Source organism: Schistocerca americana, chromosome 4 (genome assembly GCF_021461395.2).
Source record: "Schistocerca americana isolate TAMUIC-IGC-003095 chromosome 4, iqSchAmer2.1, whole genome shotgun sequence".
Classification (NCBI taxonomy): domain Eukaryota; kingdom Metazoa; phylum Arthropoda; class Insecta; order Orthoptera; family Acrididae; genus Schistocerca; species Schistocerca americana.
This window is the reverse complement of record NC_060122.1, coordinates 91727284-91746125: the sequence shown is the minus strand read 5'-3', so window position 1 is coordinate 91746125 and position 18842 is coordinate 91727284. Positions and strand designations below refer to the sequence as shown.

General features: G+C 39.9%; 1 protein-coding gene across 1 annotated transcript in view; it reads left to right on the top strand.

Moving 5' to 3' along the window:
- LOC124613276 (Down syndrome cell adhesion molecule-like protein Dscam2) overlaps positions 1–18842 on the top strand; it is a 190338-nt gene that overhangs the window by 154399 nt on the left and 17097 nt on the right. Inside the window, exons 11-13 of the mRNA XM_047141970.1 lie at positions 10454–10609; positions 10808–10947; positions 11700–11968. Coding sequence (XP_046997926.1) covers positions 10454–10609; positions 10808–10947; positions 11700–11968 — 565 coding nt within the window. The remainder of the gene's footprint in view (positions 1–10453; positions 10610–10807; positions 10948–11699; positions 11969–18842) is intronic.

The window sequence follows — 18842 nt, the reverse complement described above, 5'->3', positions numbered from 1 at the left end:
ATACTTAAACAGAGGCTTGGATATTTTTTATTTAATATGAATAATAATGTAAGAAATAATTATGCCCTAGAAATGAGCATATTACTATTATTGTATATGAAACCAGTTCTCAGTATGGAGTGAATTATTGTCTTACTGTGTGAATTACTTAATTGTAGAATAGTGTTAAAGAAACTAATCTTTGCACAAAAATAACACTGTAATTTGTTGAAATTGCCCATGTGTGACAATTATGTATTATATGGAATATGAGTGGAAAATAAATTTGAAATTGATAGATATAAAAAACTGTTATCAAACTTAACAAGTTTCAGGAAAAATTATTGCACATGATAAACAGTTTAAGTATTTAGAACTCAACATAATAGTTTTCAAAGGTCCCTAGACTGCATGTGTCATATATTACAACAATTATTTTTGTAGTCATCTTGTCCTGTTTCAAATATTTTCACTCACAATTCTTCATCCCAGTTTGGTGATTTGAAAACCAGCTCTGTGTTAGCTGAACAGGCCTATAAGTGTATCACAGCAAACAATTTAAGTCTGCAACTCACAAAGTCTCATATGGTGACAATATTATGAAAAGGGTTGATTATAATGTAATGAGAAGAATAAAAAAATCTACTCACCAAACATTGGCAGAACATGCATATAAAAAAGTTTATAATTGTGCAAGATTTCGGAGCTAGTGGCACCTCCTTCTGGCAGAAGGGTTGAAGGGACAGGAAGAGCTATGAAGGAAAAGGATAGGAGAGGTCTAGGAAAAGGTATAGATTTCAGAAAACTCACCCAGAACTGTGGGGCAGGGGAGACTTACTGGACAGGATGAGAAGGAAAGCCTGATTATTGGGGACTGCACATAATGATATTTGAAAACTGGAGAGCTTAAAGGTGGAAGATAGGGTAATATGCAAGACAGAGATTATTGCTAAAACATTGCACATGAGTTAATAAGAGTGGAAAGCTAAGTGCATTGTGCGTAACAGAGGTGGGAGGGGGATGGCGAAAAATAGAAAGGTAAGATAATGAAGGATGTAGAAAACTAAAACAGATTGAAGAAAGGAATAGTTACTGCAAAGAAATGCTAAGAAAGAAGAAATTAATGTAAATTAAGGCCAGGACCAAGGACATGTTGTAATGCTAGTTCCCACCTGCCTTATGAAAAACTGGTGTCTAGGGGAAGAATCCAGGTGGTGTGTGTGGTGAAACAGCACTGAGGTCATGAGTGTCATCTTGCACAGCTGCTCTGCAACAAGATACTGTGTGTTTCCAGTATACACCCACTGCCTATGCCCATTCATCATAACTGATAATTTGATGGTAGTCATGCCAATGTAAAAGACCAAACAGTGTTTTGCATAACAGCTGGTATACAATGTGTGTTGTTTCACAGGTGGCTCTCCCTTTGATATTATATGTTTTGTCAGTTACAGGACTGGTATAGGTAGTGGTAGGAGGGTGCATAAGGCACGTTTTGCAGGGGGGGGGGGGGGGGGGGGGACAGTCACAGGGGTAGAACATAGGGTAGGGAGATGGGTGTAGAAGGAGCATAGGGTCTGACATGGATATTGCTGAATTTTGGAGGGTGACAAAAAGCTATATTCTAGGTGTGGTGGAAAAAATCTCAGATAGAATGGATCTCATTTCAGGGCATGATTGTAGGAAGTCATGGCCTGGTTGAAGTAGCTGATTAATATATTCCAGACCAGAATAATACTGATTGACAAGTGCTGTACTCAAAAGTTGTCTTTTGGAAGGGTCAGCAGTACCAGGATTGGATTTGATGACCCAGGAAATCTGCTTTTGAACTAGGCTGGTGGTGTAATTACACCCAGGGAAGACTGAGGTGAGAGTGGTGGTGTATTTCTGTGCATCTAAACAAATACGTTAGCCTCAAATGCCAAGGCTGTATGGGAGGGAACGTTTGACATGGATAGGATGGAAATTGTCAAAACATAAGTACTGTTGTTTGTTACTATTATTAATGTGGACAGAAGTGTGTAGCTGGCCTTTGATGAGAACAAGATCAACATCAAGAAAAAAGGCACAGGATTCAGAATACGGCCATGTGAGAAATTGGGAGAAAGTATTCAGTGATTCCAGGAATTTTAACAAGTTAGCCTCACCATGAGGCTATATGGCAAAGATGTCATCGATGTATCTAAACCAAACCAGGGGCTGAAGACTTATGGATTCCAGGAGAGCCCCCTACAAGTGACCCTTCGGAAGGTTGGCATAGAAAGGAGCCATCCTGGTTCCCATGGATATACCCCTGATCTGTTTATACGTCTGCCCATCAAAGGTGAGGTAGTAGTCTGTAAGTATAAAGTTGATTAAGATGAGTAGGAAGGATGTCATAGATTTGGAATCAAGTGGGCACTGACAGAAAATATTCAGCAGCAGACAGACTATGTATGTAGGGGATGTTGCTATAGAGGGAGGCAGCATCAATTGTGACAAGCAAGGTGTGATGTGGGGAATGGGACAGGCACAGATTTCAGACGATCTAGCAAATGGTTGGTGTCTTTGATACAGGAGGGAATTCTCTGTACTGTAGTTTTCAGGTGCTGATCAACTGAGGCAGAGATACGTTTGGTAGGTGCTTTGAAGCCAGAGACTATACGATGACCAGGATGATTGGGTTTGTGGATCATAGGAAGAAAGTAGAAGGTGAGGTTGTATAGTTTGGGGGGGGGGGGGGGGGGTAAGAAGTTCTACAGATCAAGGTGTTGTCCTTGTGAGGGGCCTGAGGTTGTAAGGAGGGACTGCAGGTCAGTTTGAACCACAGGGATGGGGTCTTGATGGCAGATGGTGTATGTAGAGGTATCCAACAGATTGCATACTTTCACTAACATACTCCTTTCAGTGAAGTACCACAGTAGTAGATCCTTTGTCTGCTTGGAGGATAATGATGGAGTCATCAGCTTTTATGGAATGCAGAGCCTGAAGTTCTTCAGGGGACAGGTTAGGGTCATGTTGTTAGGGTCATGTTGTAGGGACTTAAGGAAGGGTTGTGAAGCAGTGCTGGATGTGAGGCATTCTTGTAAGGCTTGTAAGGGATGATTTTGAGGTAGTGGTGGTGGATCAAGGTGAGATTGTGGTCAGAACTGTTCAAGGCAGGTTCAGTGTCAGGCGTGCTGTTGGAAAGATTTTGACATTGGGTTGCAAAGTGATATTCCCAGTTGACATTATGTGTGAAGGAAAGTAGGTACTTCACCAAAGCAGCATGATCAAATGCATGTTTAGGCCTGAAAGTGAGACCCTTGGATAATACAGATACTTCAGGAGGGAGAGTTCTTTAGATAAGAGTTTGAGAACACTGTACAGTTGTGACTGGTTCTTGCGATTATGAGTTATTAGTGGTCTGGGAGGCAGTGATGAAGGCTGTGGGACGTTAAGGATGTTGGCCTAGCTCAGTTTGTAGGAGAGGAGTGGTGGTTGATGGTGTGGCTGTTTAGGGAGCTACAGAGGGACAGAAGGGGAAACACTACTGTTCAGGTAGTTTAGGAGAAAGTGCGATAACTTTCTGAGGTGAAGTTTGGCATTTGCTGCATTTTGAAGTTGAATACTTGCCATCACTGATGCCACCCATCCCTCTATATCAACATCCCCCCACACACATGGTGACTGAGCAAGGTGGTGCAGCGATTAGCACACTGGACTCACATTTGGGAGGACGACGGTTCAATCCGGCATCCGGCCACCCTGATTTAGGTTTTCCGTGATTTCCCTAAATCGCTCCAGTCAAATTCCAGGATGGTTCCTTTCAAAGGGCATGGCCGACTTCCTCCCCCATCCTTCCCTAATCTGATGAGACCGATGACCTTGCTGTCTGGTCTCCTCCCCCTAAACAACCCAACCAACCACATACATGATATGTCTGCTGCTGAACATTTCCTCTGTCAGCACCCACCTGATTCCAAATCTATGATATCCTTCCTGCTCACCTCAATCAACTTTGTACTTACAGACTGCTACCTCACCTTTTGAGGGCCAGATATACAAACAGATCAGGGGTATAGCCAGGGGAACCAGGATGGCTCCTTCCTACACCAATCATTCGTGGGTCACTCGGAGGGGGCTTTACTGGAATTCATAAGTCTTCAGCACTTGATTTTGCTTAGATACATTTCTGAATCTCGTGCCACTTTCCTTGATGTTGATCTCATCTTCACTGAGGCCAGCTACACACTTCTGTCCACATTAATAATAGTAACAAACCACAGTACTTGCATTTTGAGAGTTGCCATCCTCCCCATGTCAAATGTTCCCTCTCATACAGCCTTGGCATTTGAGACTAACGTATTTGTTTAGGTGCACAGCAATACACCACCACTCTCACCTCAGTCTTCACTGGCTGTAATTACACCACCAGCCTAGTTCAAAAGCAGATTTCCTGGGCCATCAAATCCAATTCTGGTACTGCTGATCCTTCCAAAAAACAACTTTAGAATACACCACTTCTCACCCAGTGTTATCCTGGTCTGGAATGTATTAATCAGCTACTTTTACCAGGCCATGACTTCCCAAAATCATGCCCCGAAATGAGATCCATTCTATCAGAGATTATTTCCACCACACTTAGAATAGCTTTTTGTTGCCCTCCAAACTCTGCAATATTGTTGTCAGACCCTATGCTCCTTCTGTACCCATCTCCCTACCCTATGCTTCTACCCCTGTGACTGTCCCCACTGCTAGACTAGCCCTATGCACCCACTCACCTACCACCACCTATACCAGCCCTGTAACTGGCAAAACATATGCTATCAAATGGAGTCATATACCACCTGTTATGTAAACACTGTTTGGCCTTTTACATCGGCATGACTACTACCAAATTATCTGTTAGGATGAATGACCATAGGCGGAGGGTGTATACTGGCAACATACAATAGTCTGTTGCAGAGCATGCTCTACCAACATAGCAGGCATGACCTCAGTGCCCGTTTCATGACACGCTCATCTGGATTCTTCCCCTTTGTAACATGCACCATCTGGATTCTTCCCCTAGACACCAGTTTCTCAGAAATTTGCAGGTGGGAACTAGTGTTACAACATGTTCTTGGTTCTTGCCACCCACCTGGCCTGAACTGACACTAATTTCTTATGTCTCAGCATTGCATTGCAGTAAGTGCCCCTTTCTTCACTCCATTTTAGTTTCCTACAGCTTTAATTTTCTTTCCAGTCTATTTTTTTGCTGTCCCCCTCCCTCCTCTGTTATGTACAATGCATGTAGGTTTTCACTCTTATTAACTCATGTGCAATATTTTAGCAGTAATCTCTGTCTTGCATATTACCCTGTCTTCCACCTTTAAGCTCTCCAGTTTTCAAATCTCATCCGGTGCACTCCCCAATGTCTTCCCTTCTCATCCTGTCCAATAATTCTTCTCTGACCCACAGTTCTGGGCGACTTTTTCTGAAATCTACCCCTTTTCCTGGACATCTCCAGTCCTTTCCCTTCACCCCTCTTTTTGCCCCTTCAACCCTTCTGCTGGAAGGAGCACACACACACACACACACACACACACACACACACACACACGCACACGCAAATGCAACTCACATACACATGACTACTGTCTGTAGCTGCCAAGGTCAGACTCTGAACAACTGCACATGAAAGGAGAAGAAAATCTTAGACAGATGAGATGGGGCAGGAAAGGAGAGGAATAAAAAGACTGTGGGTGCATTGGTCAAACAGAAGACTGTGTAGTGCTGGAATGGGAATAGAGAAGGGGGTAGTTGAGTAAAAGATAATGACTAACAAATGTTGAGACCAGGAGGGTTATATGAACGTAGTATATACTTAAGGGAAAGTCCCACCTGTGCAATTCAGAAAAGGAAGGATCCAGATGGTACATGCTGTGATGCAGTCATTGAAATGAAGAACATTGTGTATGCTGTGTGTGTGGTAACTTCATGGTCCACAGTTTGCCAGTGGCCATTCATGTATACAGACAGCTTGTTGGTTGTCATACCCACATAGAATGCAGCACAGAGGTTGCAACTTAGCTAGTAGATCACATGGTTAGTTTCACAGGGAGCCCAGCCTTTGTTGGGATAGGTGACACTTGTGACTGGAGTAGAGCAGGTGGTGGATGTATGGAACAGATCTTGCATCTAGGTTATTACAGGGATATGAGCTATCAGGTAAGGGATTGGGTGCAGGCTGCATCTGCAGTTGCTCACAGTACGGCCTTGGTAGCTGGAGACAGTGCTTGTGTGTGTGTGTGTGTGTGTGTGTGTGTGTGTGTGTGTGTGTGTGTCTAAGCTGCAAGAAGGCTTTTTTGGCCAAAATTTGACTTGTTTAGTGTCTTTTTGTTGTGCCTGTCTTTGATTCAACATTTCCACTATATCGTGAGTAGCAATTATCCTTTATATAATATTGTCATTATTCAGTCCTGGATTTTTCATAGTCTCATATGATCCCATTTCAGATAGGCAAAAATGATCTGCTGACACAGGAAGTACACAGCACTGCTCACACACTAAATGAAATTTTCTGTTTTAAATTCCTTGGTCTCCAACTGAGTAACAAATTAAAACTGAATCAATGCACATAGGGTGCTGGCTTACTTTTCATATTTTCATTGCCTGTTTTCTCAGGGAATTATCTTCATGGACAAATCACAAAAAGTATTTATTCAGCTAAAGTAAGTTGTAAGAACATTGCGTAAACTAGATAACCACACATCTTGCAGAGGCTTTTTAAAGATCTTGTAATTTTGCACTATCTCCTTAGCAGATATATTCCTTAATGGTTTTCAATGATAACAAAAATCAGTTTCAGCTGATTTGTGATTTGCACAGTCAGTATACAAGACACAAAAATAATTTTCATGCAGACTTTATCTCTTTCTCTTAGGCTGAGAGTGGAGTTATGTACTGTGGTGCAAAAGCATTCAACAAGCTTTTGTGTAACATAAAGCAAGAAACTGAAATCCATAGCAATTAAGAAGAAAATAAAAAATTTACCTTGTTAGCCACTAATACAAGCTACCAGACAATCTTTCAACATTCTACACTGCAAACAGTAGTGTTCATAGTAAATCTCCATTAGATAAAAACAATTATTTAGTGTAACTAAGGAAGCAGCAGCTGCCCTTCTAATGTACTAAGTTAGATTTAGCTGGTGTAAGCACAAAATGTCTGAAGCAGTATAGTGATAGGTTTTGTTAGTGTAGTGTATAGTTAAGTTTCTAACAGTTGCTTTTATTCTATTTTTATTCAATCCACATCCTTGAAGATTTTCCTCCTTGATGAAATGTACAAAACACATAAATGAGTGAATGAATGAAGTCCTGCACAGAAATCATTATCAAAAAAGAAATGCAAATTTCAGTTGCAGGACTGCTTATAATTGAAGCCCACATTTTACCTGTTATGTACATTTTCTGTTCATTGCCACTTTATGAGATACCTGTCATTATGTATAACATTATCTGAGACTTATTTTGTGCACAGTGCTGAGCCTATCTTTTCATTGTTGAACCAGATTGGAATTAATGAGAGTTACTTAGTGCACATCTCTGAACAAACTCTGAATATCCATTAGTAATGGTTGTATCCCTCCTGTGTATTAAACAGAACGTCGTTCACGTATATGAGAATCAACAGTAAACCTAAGATTAAACTATGAGATACTTTGTTAGTAACTTAGCTCCTTTAATTCTTAAGCACATCTTTATTTGTTGGTCTTGAAGGATATGATTTAAGGTATCCATTTGCTACAACACTGATTTGCTAATCTCTCAAGTTTTCTAACAAAACTCTGTTAGTCATTTAAATTATAAAAAAATACGAGGGATGAAACTTAAATAGTGGCAACTATATATTCACAACTGAAACAAAAGTTATATGTTTGAACCTGTTACTTTCCTTCAAAGTAGTCACCAGCATTGTGTAGGACCCATTGCTAGTGATGTGGAAGGCGTAGTATACCGTTAGTAGAGCCTGTTCTGTTGATGGTGTAAATGGAGCAGTCTACTGCCTGTCGAATCTCTGGAACAGTTCTAATGCGAATGCATGAAGTGGTTCCTTCGTCTTTGGAATCAAATCAAAGTCACAAGGACTTAAGTCCTGGGAGTCTGGTGGATGATACAGTACTTCCTAGTCTCATCGACCGAACAGAGCAGCCACAGCTTGCACTGTATGCGCCCATGCATTGTCATGCAAAATGATGGGTGAGTTGCACAGAAAGTGTCGCCACTTCTTTCGCAAAGCTGGTCACAGGTGATACTCCAAAAACAAACAGTAATACTGTGCATTGACGGTCTGCCATGGAGGAATGTAATGCATTAGGATAACACTTTCATAGTTGTACAAGAGAATCACCATAACTTTAGACCACTCCATTTGCACCATCAACAGAACAGGCACTGCTAACAGTACAATACGCCTTCCACATCACTGCCAATGGGTTCTATACAATGCTGGTGACTACTTTGAAGGATAGTAACAGGTGCAAACATGTACCTATTTTGTATCGGTTGTGAATAAATAGTTGCCACTATTTAAGTTCCAACCCTCATACCAGCTGCTGACTTTAGTAGTTTCTAAGAATGAAAATGTAAATGAACATATCAAATGAACAGTCCTTTTGAAATCCATCATGAGAGTTAGTAATTACAAAATGTGTTATTATCCATATATCTCCTCTCAAATTTCTTGTACAAGCTAGTGAAAATCACATGGTTTAATATCAGTGGAGACACACCTTGAGCTAATATAAGTTGAGGTGTTACTTTAGTCACACACACATGACCACAGTCTCTGGTAGCTGAAGCCAGACTACAAGCAGCAACAGCAGTGCATGATGGGTGGGGGTATGGAGTTGGCTGTGGTGGGGAGGGGATAGAAGGGTAAATGTGGGGGATAGTAAAGTGCTGCTGGGGATCATGCAGGGATGAGGTGGAGAGAGGGTAGGGCAGTTAGATGCAGTCGGGAAGTTAGACGGAAGGCGAGAGAGAGAGAGAGAGAGAAGGGGGGGGGGGGGGAGGCAGAAAAGGAGAGAAGTAAAAGGACTGGGTGTGTTGGTGGAATAAAGAGCTCTATAGTGCTGGAATGGGAACAGGGAAGGGGATAGATGTGTGAGAACAATGACTAATGAAGGTTGAGGCCAGCAGGACTATGGAAATGTAGGATATATTGCAGGAAGCATTCCCACCTGCACAATTCTGAGATACTGGTGTTGGTGGGAAGAATCCATATGGCACAAGCTGAGAAGCAGTCATTGAAATGAGGAATGTCATCTTGGATGGTGTGCTCAGCAACATGGTGGTCCAGTTGTTTCTTGGCCATTCATGTGGACAGACAACTTGTTGGTTGTCATGCCCATGTAGAATGCAGTACAATGATTGTAGCTTAGCTTGTAGATCACAACTAGTTTCACAGGTAGGCCTGCCTTTGATGGCATAGGTGATGTTTGTGACTGGACTGGAGTAGCTGGTGATGAAGGGGCAGGGAGTGTAAAATTACTCTTGACTGTCAAACTTTTTTGGTGGAAGTGAAGAAAGACTCTTCCACTGTGAAGATTGTTGCTTAGTTTCACAATCATGGCCATAAATCCAACTTTTGTCAGCTGTGACAATCTTTAAAAGACAATTTAGTTTTATATTAAAGCAGTTGTTTAATTTCTTGCAGAACTCCATGTAATGTTGCTTCTGATCATCTAGAACCAGCCATGCCACAAACTTCACTGAAATCCCTCTCATATCGAGTTACTCAGGCAGAATAGTTTCACATGTACCATAATTTGCTCGCAAAGTGTTATAGAGGTCTTGGGTGGTCAGTCAGTGATCTTGTGGAATGAAATCCCTCACTCTCTGAAGGTTTTCTGATGTGGTGCCAGTTGACAGCTGACAGGAACAACTACCATCATCATTTAATGGAAAATCTAGGTTAAAATGTAATATGTATGGAATATAGTTGTCATCATCATTTGATGTTCACCAGTTTTTGAAACAATTATACCAGTCATAAGTCTGTGTCTGATCTAAAGCATTGTATAAAAAAGCTTGCTTCACCATTTGATGTGTTTCTGCAGTAGTTTTGCCAAGTTTAAAACAAAGCTTATTACAGTCATGCAGCTCTTTGAGGTCAGCTTCTGCAAAACTGCAAACTCATGGAAATATGACAGTGTAAACGTGCTCACTGACATCTAATAAAACTGTCCACCTCACAGCTGTTGGTCACTCTGATTCAAGCAGAAAGTGTGGAGAAACACCTAGTGGTATTTCAGTGTACTAGTAACTGTTTGCTCACAAAATTCTAACTTTGGATACCACCTCATAATAATGCTTTCATTTTCTTTGCTGAGAATAGCTCCTTTTTTGAACCACTTCTTTCATCCATTATTTTGTTGCTTTGCTTTCCTGATACTGTCATAAAAATAACTCATGAATATTATAGTATCACTGTTACAGAAATTAAACAACAATATTTTAATGTCCAGAGGCTTCATCTCAGTCTGAATCTTCCACTGAAGAATGCAAAATGGAGTTAGTTGGGCTTCAAAAATATTGTAACTATAGCATGGAAGTGAGAGCTTACACCAGAGTGGGGGATGGTGTTTCAAGCAGACCTGTCTTCTGTAGAACACAGGAGGATGGTATGAAATGTGTTAGTACTGTTTTATAACTAAATATTTTGTTAGTATTCAGTTAATAGTTATTAGGCATGACTGCAGCATGTTTGTCAATAATGAACATTCCATTTTGTTATAAATTGATGATTAATGAGTTATAATATCATATTATGAGAGGATAATTTTTCTATATCACAAATCATTTTATTTATAAATTGACAGTCCCTGATAAGCCTGAAGACATTAAAGCACTGGCTGCTAATGCAAAAACATTGCTAATTTCTTGGAAAAAGCCAAAATCTCCAAATGGAATAATAAAAAGATACAATTTATACATGAGGTCCCTGGATGGTGCACATCTGGTAAATATTCTCATAATTCAAAATATGTTAGAAATACATGTGGTAGATATATTTCTGTTTGACATAAAAAAAGAGCAAATTCATTGCAACTTGATTCAGAGTACTAAATTCACAACAGGATAACATATTAAACAAGCCTGCCACTCACAGATTTGCTTTTATGACTGGATCAAACCAGCTGTTTTATTTCTGATAAACTCCACAGGGCAGGATACTTACATACTAAATAAAAACCTGCCATATCTGTGACAACTTCAGTTCATATTATAAGTTTGACTGCTTGTGTAAATAATCCTGAGATCATATTGTAGAGCACTGCCCCCCCCCCCCCAATCAATGTACACACACAGCAAAAACTGAAGTACATCTACATGCACAGACTGCAAATATGGCCATTGAATACAAAAGTTGTCAGAACCATATTGGACAAGGAATAGATATTGCAAAGACTGAATATCAGCATTCTGAATTACAATCGAGAGTGCGGTTGCCTTGTCTGCAACGAACTTCTGTTTTCTAAACTTTCATTTCTATATTTTGGGCAGTTACTGCTGTTGTGTTATCTTGATCTGAAGTCACTTAATATGTTAACAAAAAAAATCAGAACTTTTGCATTGATTATATCTTTGTCAGTTTTTTGTAGAATAATTATATTGCCTAGTATTACAAAAATCTTTTTTTAAGAAAACTTTTACTTTCAGCTTCTAAATCAGTTTACTTTGACATTATAAAACATTTTAGTTTATCTACAGTTGAAAGAAGAATATGAAATACCTCCAAGCCAGACACACTACTTTGTGTCACATCTTGTTCCACACCATCGATATGAATTCTGGGTGACTGCAGCCACAATGGTTGGGGAGAGCCAACCCAGTCTGCATGTGATACAGGCACCATCAGAGCAAGTGCCAGCAAAGATTGCCTCATTTGGTGACCATGTGGTGGGTGCCAGAGGGGAAGAACTTGCCCTGCCATGTCTTACTGTTGGGCTTCCTCAGCCCACAATAATATGGAAGAAGGGGTTAGTAATCTTTAGCACCATTTAAGTTACATTTTCCTTTTTTTTTGATATGCTAGACAGTTCATAAAGCAACCATGGTTGTCTGGATTTACTAGATGTAAACGATGACATTTCTTTTTGAAAGGGAGTGACTGATAGGGAGATTGTACTGTGGCAAGAAACCTTTTAATGGTTCAATGAATAAATCACTTGATATCTTCTACCTACCTTACCTACCCTCTTTTCTGATTTTTCACAACTTTCTCTTGCATCTCTTTCCTATTTCATATGTTTCCCTCTCTTTGTAAACATATATTTCCTGGTGTATTTTCTTGGTCTGTTCTTTTCATATCAGATGTTTCATTCACCACCTCCCTTCATTATTTCATTCAGTTTTATGCTATTAATCTGAATTTTGCGTTACATATGTGACCTAATAACATTCTGTCACTTCTAGCATGAGTACTCGACTTGACTTGGACACTTCAAATATGCAACTCCTTTTCTTGTTCTGCCTCTGATGCACTCATAGACAGTGTATATGAAATGTCCCTCTTAGTTTGGTTATAACAAAATTAAGTCTGTGAAGTCTTTTAAAACTGCTGTTTAATTACAACTGCAATAACTGCATCAAACCAGTCAGGTAGCTGTGAACTGATTGTCTCAAGCAAGTGCAAACAGCAGAAGTGAAGTGGTACTTGCCATGTCCTGATGTCTGGTAACTAATGCATCATGGAGTTGTTGTTGTTGTTTTTGTTGTTGTTGTCATGGTCTCTAGTTCAAAAACTGGTTTGATGCAGCTCTTCATTCTACTTACTCTATCCCATGCAGGCTTCTTCATCTCAGAATAACTATTGCAAATCACATCCATTTGAACTTGCATACTGTACTTGTCTCTTGGTCTCCCTCTGCAATGTTTGCTCTCCACACTTCCCTCCAATGTAAAATTGACAATTCCTTAATGTCTCAAAATGGTTGGTTGGTTGGTTGGTTTGGGGAAGGAGACCAGACAGCGTGGTCATCGGTCTCATCGGATTAGGGAAGGATGAGGAAGGAAGTCGGCCGTGCCCTTTCAGAGGAACCATCCCGGCATTTGCCTGGATTGATTTAGGGAAATCACGGAAAACCTAAATCAGGATGGCCGGACGCGGGATTGAACCGTCGTCCTTCCGAATGCGAGTCCAGTGTCTAACCACTGCGCCACCTCGCTCGGTGTCTCAAAATGTGTCCATCAACTGTTCACTTCTTTTAGTCAAGTTATGCCATAAATTTCATTTTTCCCCAATTCTATTCAATACTTCCTCATTAGTTACACTTAATTTTCAGCATTCTTCTGTAGCACCACATTCAAAACTTCTATTCCCTTCTCCTCTAAACTGCTTATCATGCATATTTCACATCCATAAAATACTACACTTCAAACAAATGACTTCAGAAAAAGACTTCCTAATCCTTAAATTTATATTCAGTGTTAACAAAATGCTCTTCTTTATAAAGGCTTTGCTTGGCATTGCCATTCTACAATTTATATCCTCTCTGCTATGTCCATCATAAGTTATTTAATTGCCCAAATAACCTGCTGCTTTTAGTGACTCGTCTTCTGATCTAATTCCCTCAGTGTCATCTGATTTAATTCGACTACGTTCCACTACCTTTGTGTTTGTTAATGTTCATCTTAGGTCCTCCTTCCAAGCCATCCATTCCATTCAACTGCTCTTCCAAGTCCTTTGCTCTCTCTGACAGAATTACAATGTCACTGGCATGCTCAGTATATAGATGGAATAACTTTGGGAGTGGGCTACAACACAGGTCGTCAACATGCTCCCTAATGCCTATTACCGGGTATTCCAGCTTTCAATATAAGTGGTAGGCAGTAGTGGTTTTAAAAACATTTTCATTTGGTTTCCATAAAATGTTGACATAAAGTATTTGTTAACTAAATATTATGATGTGTGCACACTGTGTGCAGATGCAGGAGGAGCTGACCGCAATTTGCAGACAGACAGACAGTTATGCAAAATACTTTTGAAAACATTTTCTAAAAGGTCTTAATTAACTAGCTCAGTAGCCCACAAACAATGAAAGTACCTTAGCTAAAATAGAAATGGGAATTAGCAACGATAATGTCATTATAGCAGTTATGATTATGAAAGTTAATAAATTAATTAAGAAGGTTAGGTGAGCATTTCTACTAGAAAGATCACATAAGCAGTTGTTAGCATCTCACTTAGACAGTAAACTGACATCACTTAGTTCCAGTAAGATGGACATAGAGTAATTGTGGGCAATGTTTAAGCAGATTGTAAATCGTCATCTGAAGAATGTGTAGTAAGTCAATTAATGATGGAAAGACCCATCATGGTTTAATAATGATATTCAGAAAATGCTGAGGAAGCAGAGGCTATTGCACTCTCACTTCAAAAGAGAACAAGCAAATGATGACAAGTAAAGATTAGTAGAGATTCGTGTGTTTGTTAAAAGATCTATGCATGAAGCATACAAGTACTACCACCATCATATTTTAGAGAAAGATCTGGCAGAGAATCCTATATAAAATCACTAAGTGGGTTTAGGGTTTCCATCCAGTCACTTGTTGACCTGTCTGGTGTGGCAGTTGAAGATAGTAAACTGAAAGCCAAGGTTTTAAATCTGATGTCCATGAACTCATTCATGCAGGAGAATCGTACAAACATACCATAATTTGACAACTGGATAGACTCCCATATCGACAAAATAGTAATAAGCATCTCTGGCATAGGGAAGCAACTGAAAGATTTGAAAGCAAGTAAATCACAAGGTCCAGGTGGAATCCAAGTTCAGTTTTGCAAAGAGTAAGGCATTAGCCTCATACTGAGCTTTTATTTATCATGAATCTTATCACCCAACACAAAGTCCCAAGTGACTGGAAAAAAGTGCAGGTGACTCATGTGTGTAAGAAGGGTAAAAGAACTGACCCATAAAATTGCAGACCACATGATATACTGTGAACTATGGATGAAGGGCAGCTGGCAGTTTCCATATTTCTAGATTCTGGAAAGTATTTGACATGGTGCCCCACTGCACACTGTTAATGAAGGTACAAGCATATGGAATGAATTCCCCGCTATGTGAGTGTCTCAAAGATTTATAAGTTACAGAACCCAGTATGTTGTCCTCTATGGCGAGTGATCATTGGAAGGCGAGTGTTCATCAGAGACGAGGGTATTGTTAGGAACTCCCCAGGGAAGTTAAGACCACTGTTGTTCTCTATATACATACATGATTTGGCAGATGGGTTGGGCAACAATCTACAGTTGTTTGCGAATGGTGCTGTGGTGTACGGTAAGGTGTCAAAGTTGAGTGACTGTAAAAAGATACAAGAAGACTTAGACAAGATTTCTAATTGGTGTGATGAATGGCAGATGGCCCTAAATGTGGGAAAATGTCAGTTAATGTGAATGAGTAGGAAAAAGAAACCTGCAATGTTCAGATACAGCATTAGTAGTGTACTGTTTGACACAGTCACATTTGTTAAATATGTGGGCGTAATATTGCAAAGTGATATGAAATGGAAGGAGCATGTGAGGACTATGGTAGGGAAGGTGAATGACTGACTTCAGTCTGTTGGGAGAATTTTGGGAAAGTGTGGTTCATCTGTAAAGGAGACCACATATAGGATGCTGGTGCAACCTGTTCTTGAATACTGCTCAAGTGTTTGAGACCCATGCCTGGTCAGATTAAAGGAGGACACTGAAGCAATTCACAGGACAGGCTGCTAGATTTGTTACCAGTAGGTTCAGACACCACCTAAATGTTATGGAAGTGTTTTGGGAACTCAAATATGAATCCCTGGAGGGAAAGTGGTGATCATTTCAAAGGACACTATTGAAAAAATTTAGAGAACCAGCATTTGAATCTGACTGCCAAATGGTTCTACTGCTGCCAACATACATTATTCACAAGGACCACGAAGATAAGATACAAAAAATTAGGGCTCATATGGTGGCATATAGACAGTCATTTTTCCGTTGCTCTATTTGCATGTAGAACAGAAAAGGAAATAACGTAGTGATATAGTCTCTGCCAGGCTTCGTATGGTGGCTTGCGGATTACCTACGTGGATGTGGATGTGGGTGGATGGATTTGATACCCTTCAACTGTTATGACTGCTGTTTCTGTCTGACTTTAACATTAATAATATCAGGTATTCCTAACCATTCAAATTTGGTCTCATATTATATCACATATACTCTATTGTAATTTTTTTTATTATTTGATTATTGTAGAAAGCCAAAGTGCCTTGCAGTTCACACTCATAATGAGATCCTAAATATGTGCATATCTTTTGGAATCATGTTGTTGTTGTGTGATCTTCAGTCCAGAGATTGGTTTGATGAAATTTCTCTTCTCCCAAATTCTACTCAATACCTCCTCATTTGGAATCATATACATGTAAAAAATACTTACACAATGTTATGTAACCATCCGACACTAGTTTCCTCTGCTATCTCTCTTCTTACTTGAGATTTCTAATGACCCTTTTTCTTTCTTTCAGAACCTGGCATTACTGTCAGTGAATCCGTTATGATGTATGGATAGAGCATCCATAGGCTACATTATGTATTCAACTTTGTTCAGTCAATGAAGATGTTCATAGTACTAAGCACCTGTCTGAGGGTGATTTTTAAAGGGGTCAGAACAAATCATAGCAAGCATTATTCCATGTCTGTTTTAATGTACAACATTGTAGCTCCTCAATTATATTAACCTCATGAATTACAAATGATACAACCAGGAACTCATAATATAGAAAACATCAGTATGCTTACAAGCTATAAATACACATATACAATAGCCTACACACAGAACACAACAGGAATTATGCGTAACTTATACTCATGAGCAGCTGTGTTTTAAATAGCTATTGTGTGTGATAGCATCTCTGTGATCATGGTAAATGGATTGATGTGTCGCATTACTGAGATGTAGCCAAACTTTGCACTGGCGATTGCCAAGACAGTTGAGTATAGTATAGGGAAGATACAGGGTGTCCAGTGAAGGATTCCCTGGTTTCAAAAACTAAGTATCTTCAAAACTAAGATCGATAGGTGAGTGCAACAAATGATTTGTTTATTGTGGTAGCTGTAAGAACTTTGTACAGAAGGTTTGAAGTAGTTTAAAACCTGCTAACATATGGTACTATGATCACAATATTTATCACTTATAAATAGTGTGCCACAGCTCAGAGCAATCAGTTCCACCATCAAAACATGAAAGGAAGTCAGCTTACTAGAGGAAGAGGTTCAAATCATGTATTTCTTTGAACAATGTGTTTTTCTGGTACTGGTATACCACAGGTTAAAACAGAGTCCTGCAGCAAAAAGGCACAGTTTTCAAACATGACTTAATGTTCCAAAATGACCCGAAGTGGAAACCATTTGCATGCTTTCCACCAAAGTCCAATGGACAGCCAGCATGGCTGATGATCTAGCAGGGAATGTTGGCCCCAGGCAAACAGTAATTACTCCTGAAGATGTAGCCATGGTTTCTGGAATTATTCAGCAAAAGCTGAGAAAATCCATCTGAAGAATTGCAGCAGACACTGGTTGAAGCAATCCAGCATGCAGAACATGCTGAGACACAGCCCACATGTTTTCATTCAAAATTCAAACTCACCAGGTCATACATGTATGGGTGTGCAGCAGAGGACTGACTTTGCAAACTATATTCTCTCAATCATTGATAGTGAAGGAATTGATATTGGCTGCATCTGGTTCACAGATGAAGCACACTGCCACCTGAATAGAGCCATGAATAAATAAAACTAGTGATTTTGGGGTTCTGAAAATCCCCATTTCTGTGAAGCCAAACCAAGTAACAATTTGGGCTGTAGTATTTGGCTATGGCATGTTTGCATATTTTTCTGTGCTAGCAAAGATCATTGGTGAACATTATGTTGTGATCTTGGCACAATTTGTCATGACACAGCAAGCATTGGAGGATCAACCAGGCACCAAGAGGTTCATGCAAGATTGGTCCTGATCACATGGAACCGAACAAGTGTTTCGCTCTTGGTGATGAATACTTCAGGAACAGAGTCATTGTGTTGGATTATTCCTCATTTACTGGCACAGGGATAGACTGGCCTCTAATTTGTATGACCTGGCCCCTTGCAACTATTATTTATAGGGTATGTTGAAAGACACTATCTCGTAGAACCATTTCACCATACTGGATGAGCTCGAATTGTCAATCTGTATGGCATCTGACTCCATTTCTATTGAGAAACTACAGGATGTGATGGCAAATTTCATTGTTCATTTGCACTATCTCCATACCACAGTGGTGGACATTTTGAAAAGATTGTGAAATGATTGTAAAGATTGCAGGATGCTGATTCTGTATGAGCTGCACAGTGTACAGTGCCTTGTGTTAGCAGCTTTTCTTAACTATTTCATAACTTGAAACTTCATGGCAGATTAAAACTATGTGCTGGACCAGGACTTGATCCTGGGACTTGTGTATTTCACAGGCAAATGCTTCACCAATTGAGCTACCAAAAGGTGACTCAAGACCTGACCTCACAGTTCAGTTCCATCAGTACCTCTTCTCCTACTTCTGAACTTCACAGAGGTTCTTCTGCTGTACCAGTCATGCAAGGCATGCAGGGAACCTGTGTGAAGTCTGGAAGACAGAAGAAGAAGTATTGATGGGAGTGCAGCTGTGAGGGTGGGCCATATTTGTACTTGGATACCTCAATCGATAGAGCACTCGAGCACAAAAGGCAAAGATCCCAAGTTTGAGTCCCAGTCTACCACACAGTATTAATCTGCCAGGAAGTTCCAACCAATTTACTTTATCTTTAACTAATAGGAAGCAGAGAATTATGTTAGGCAGATCTATCAGTTTTTCATAA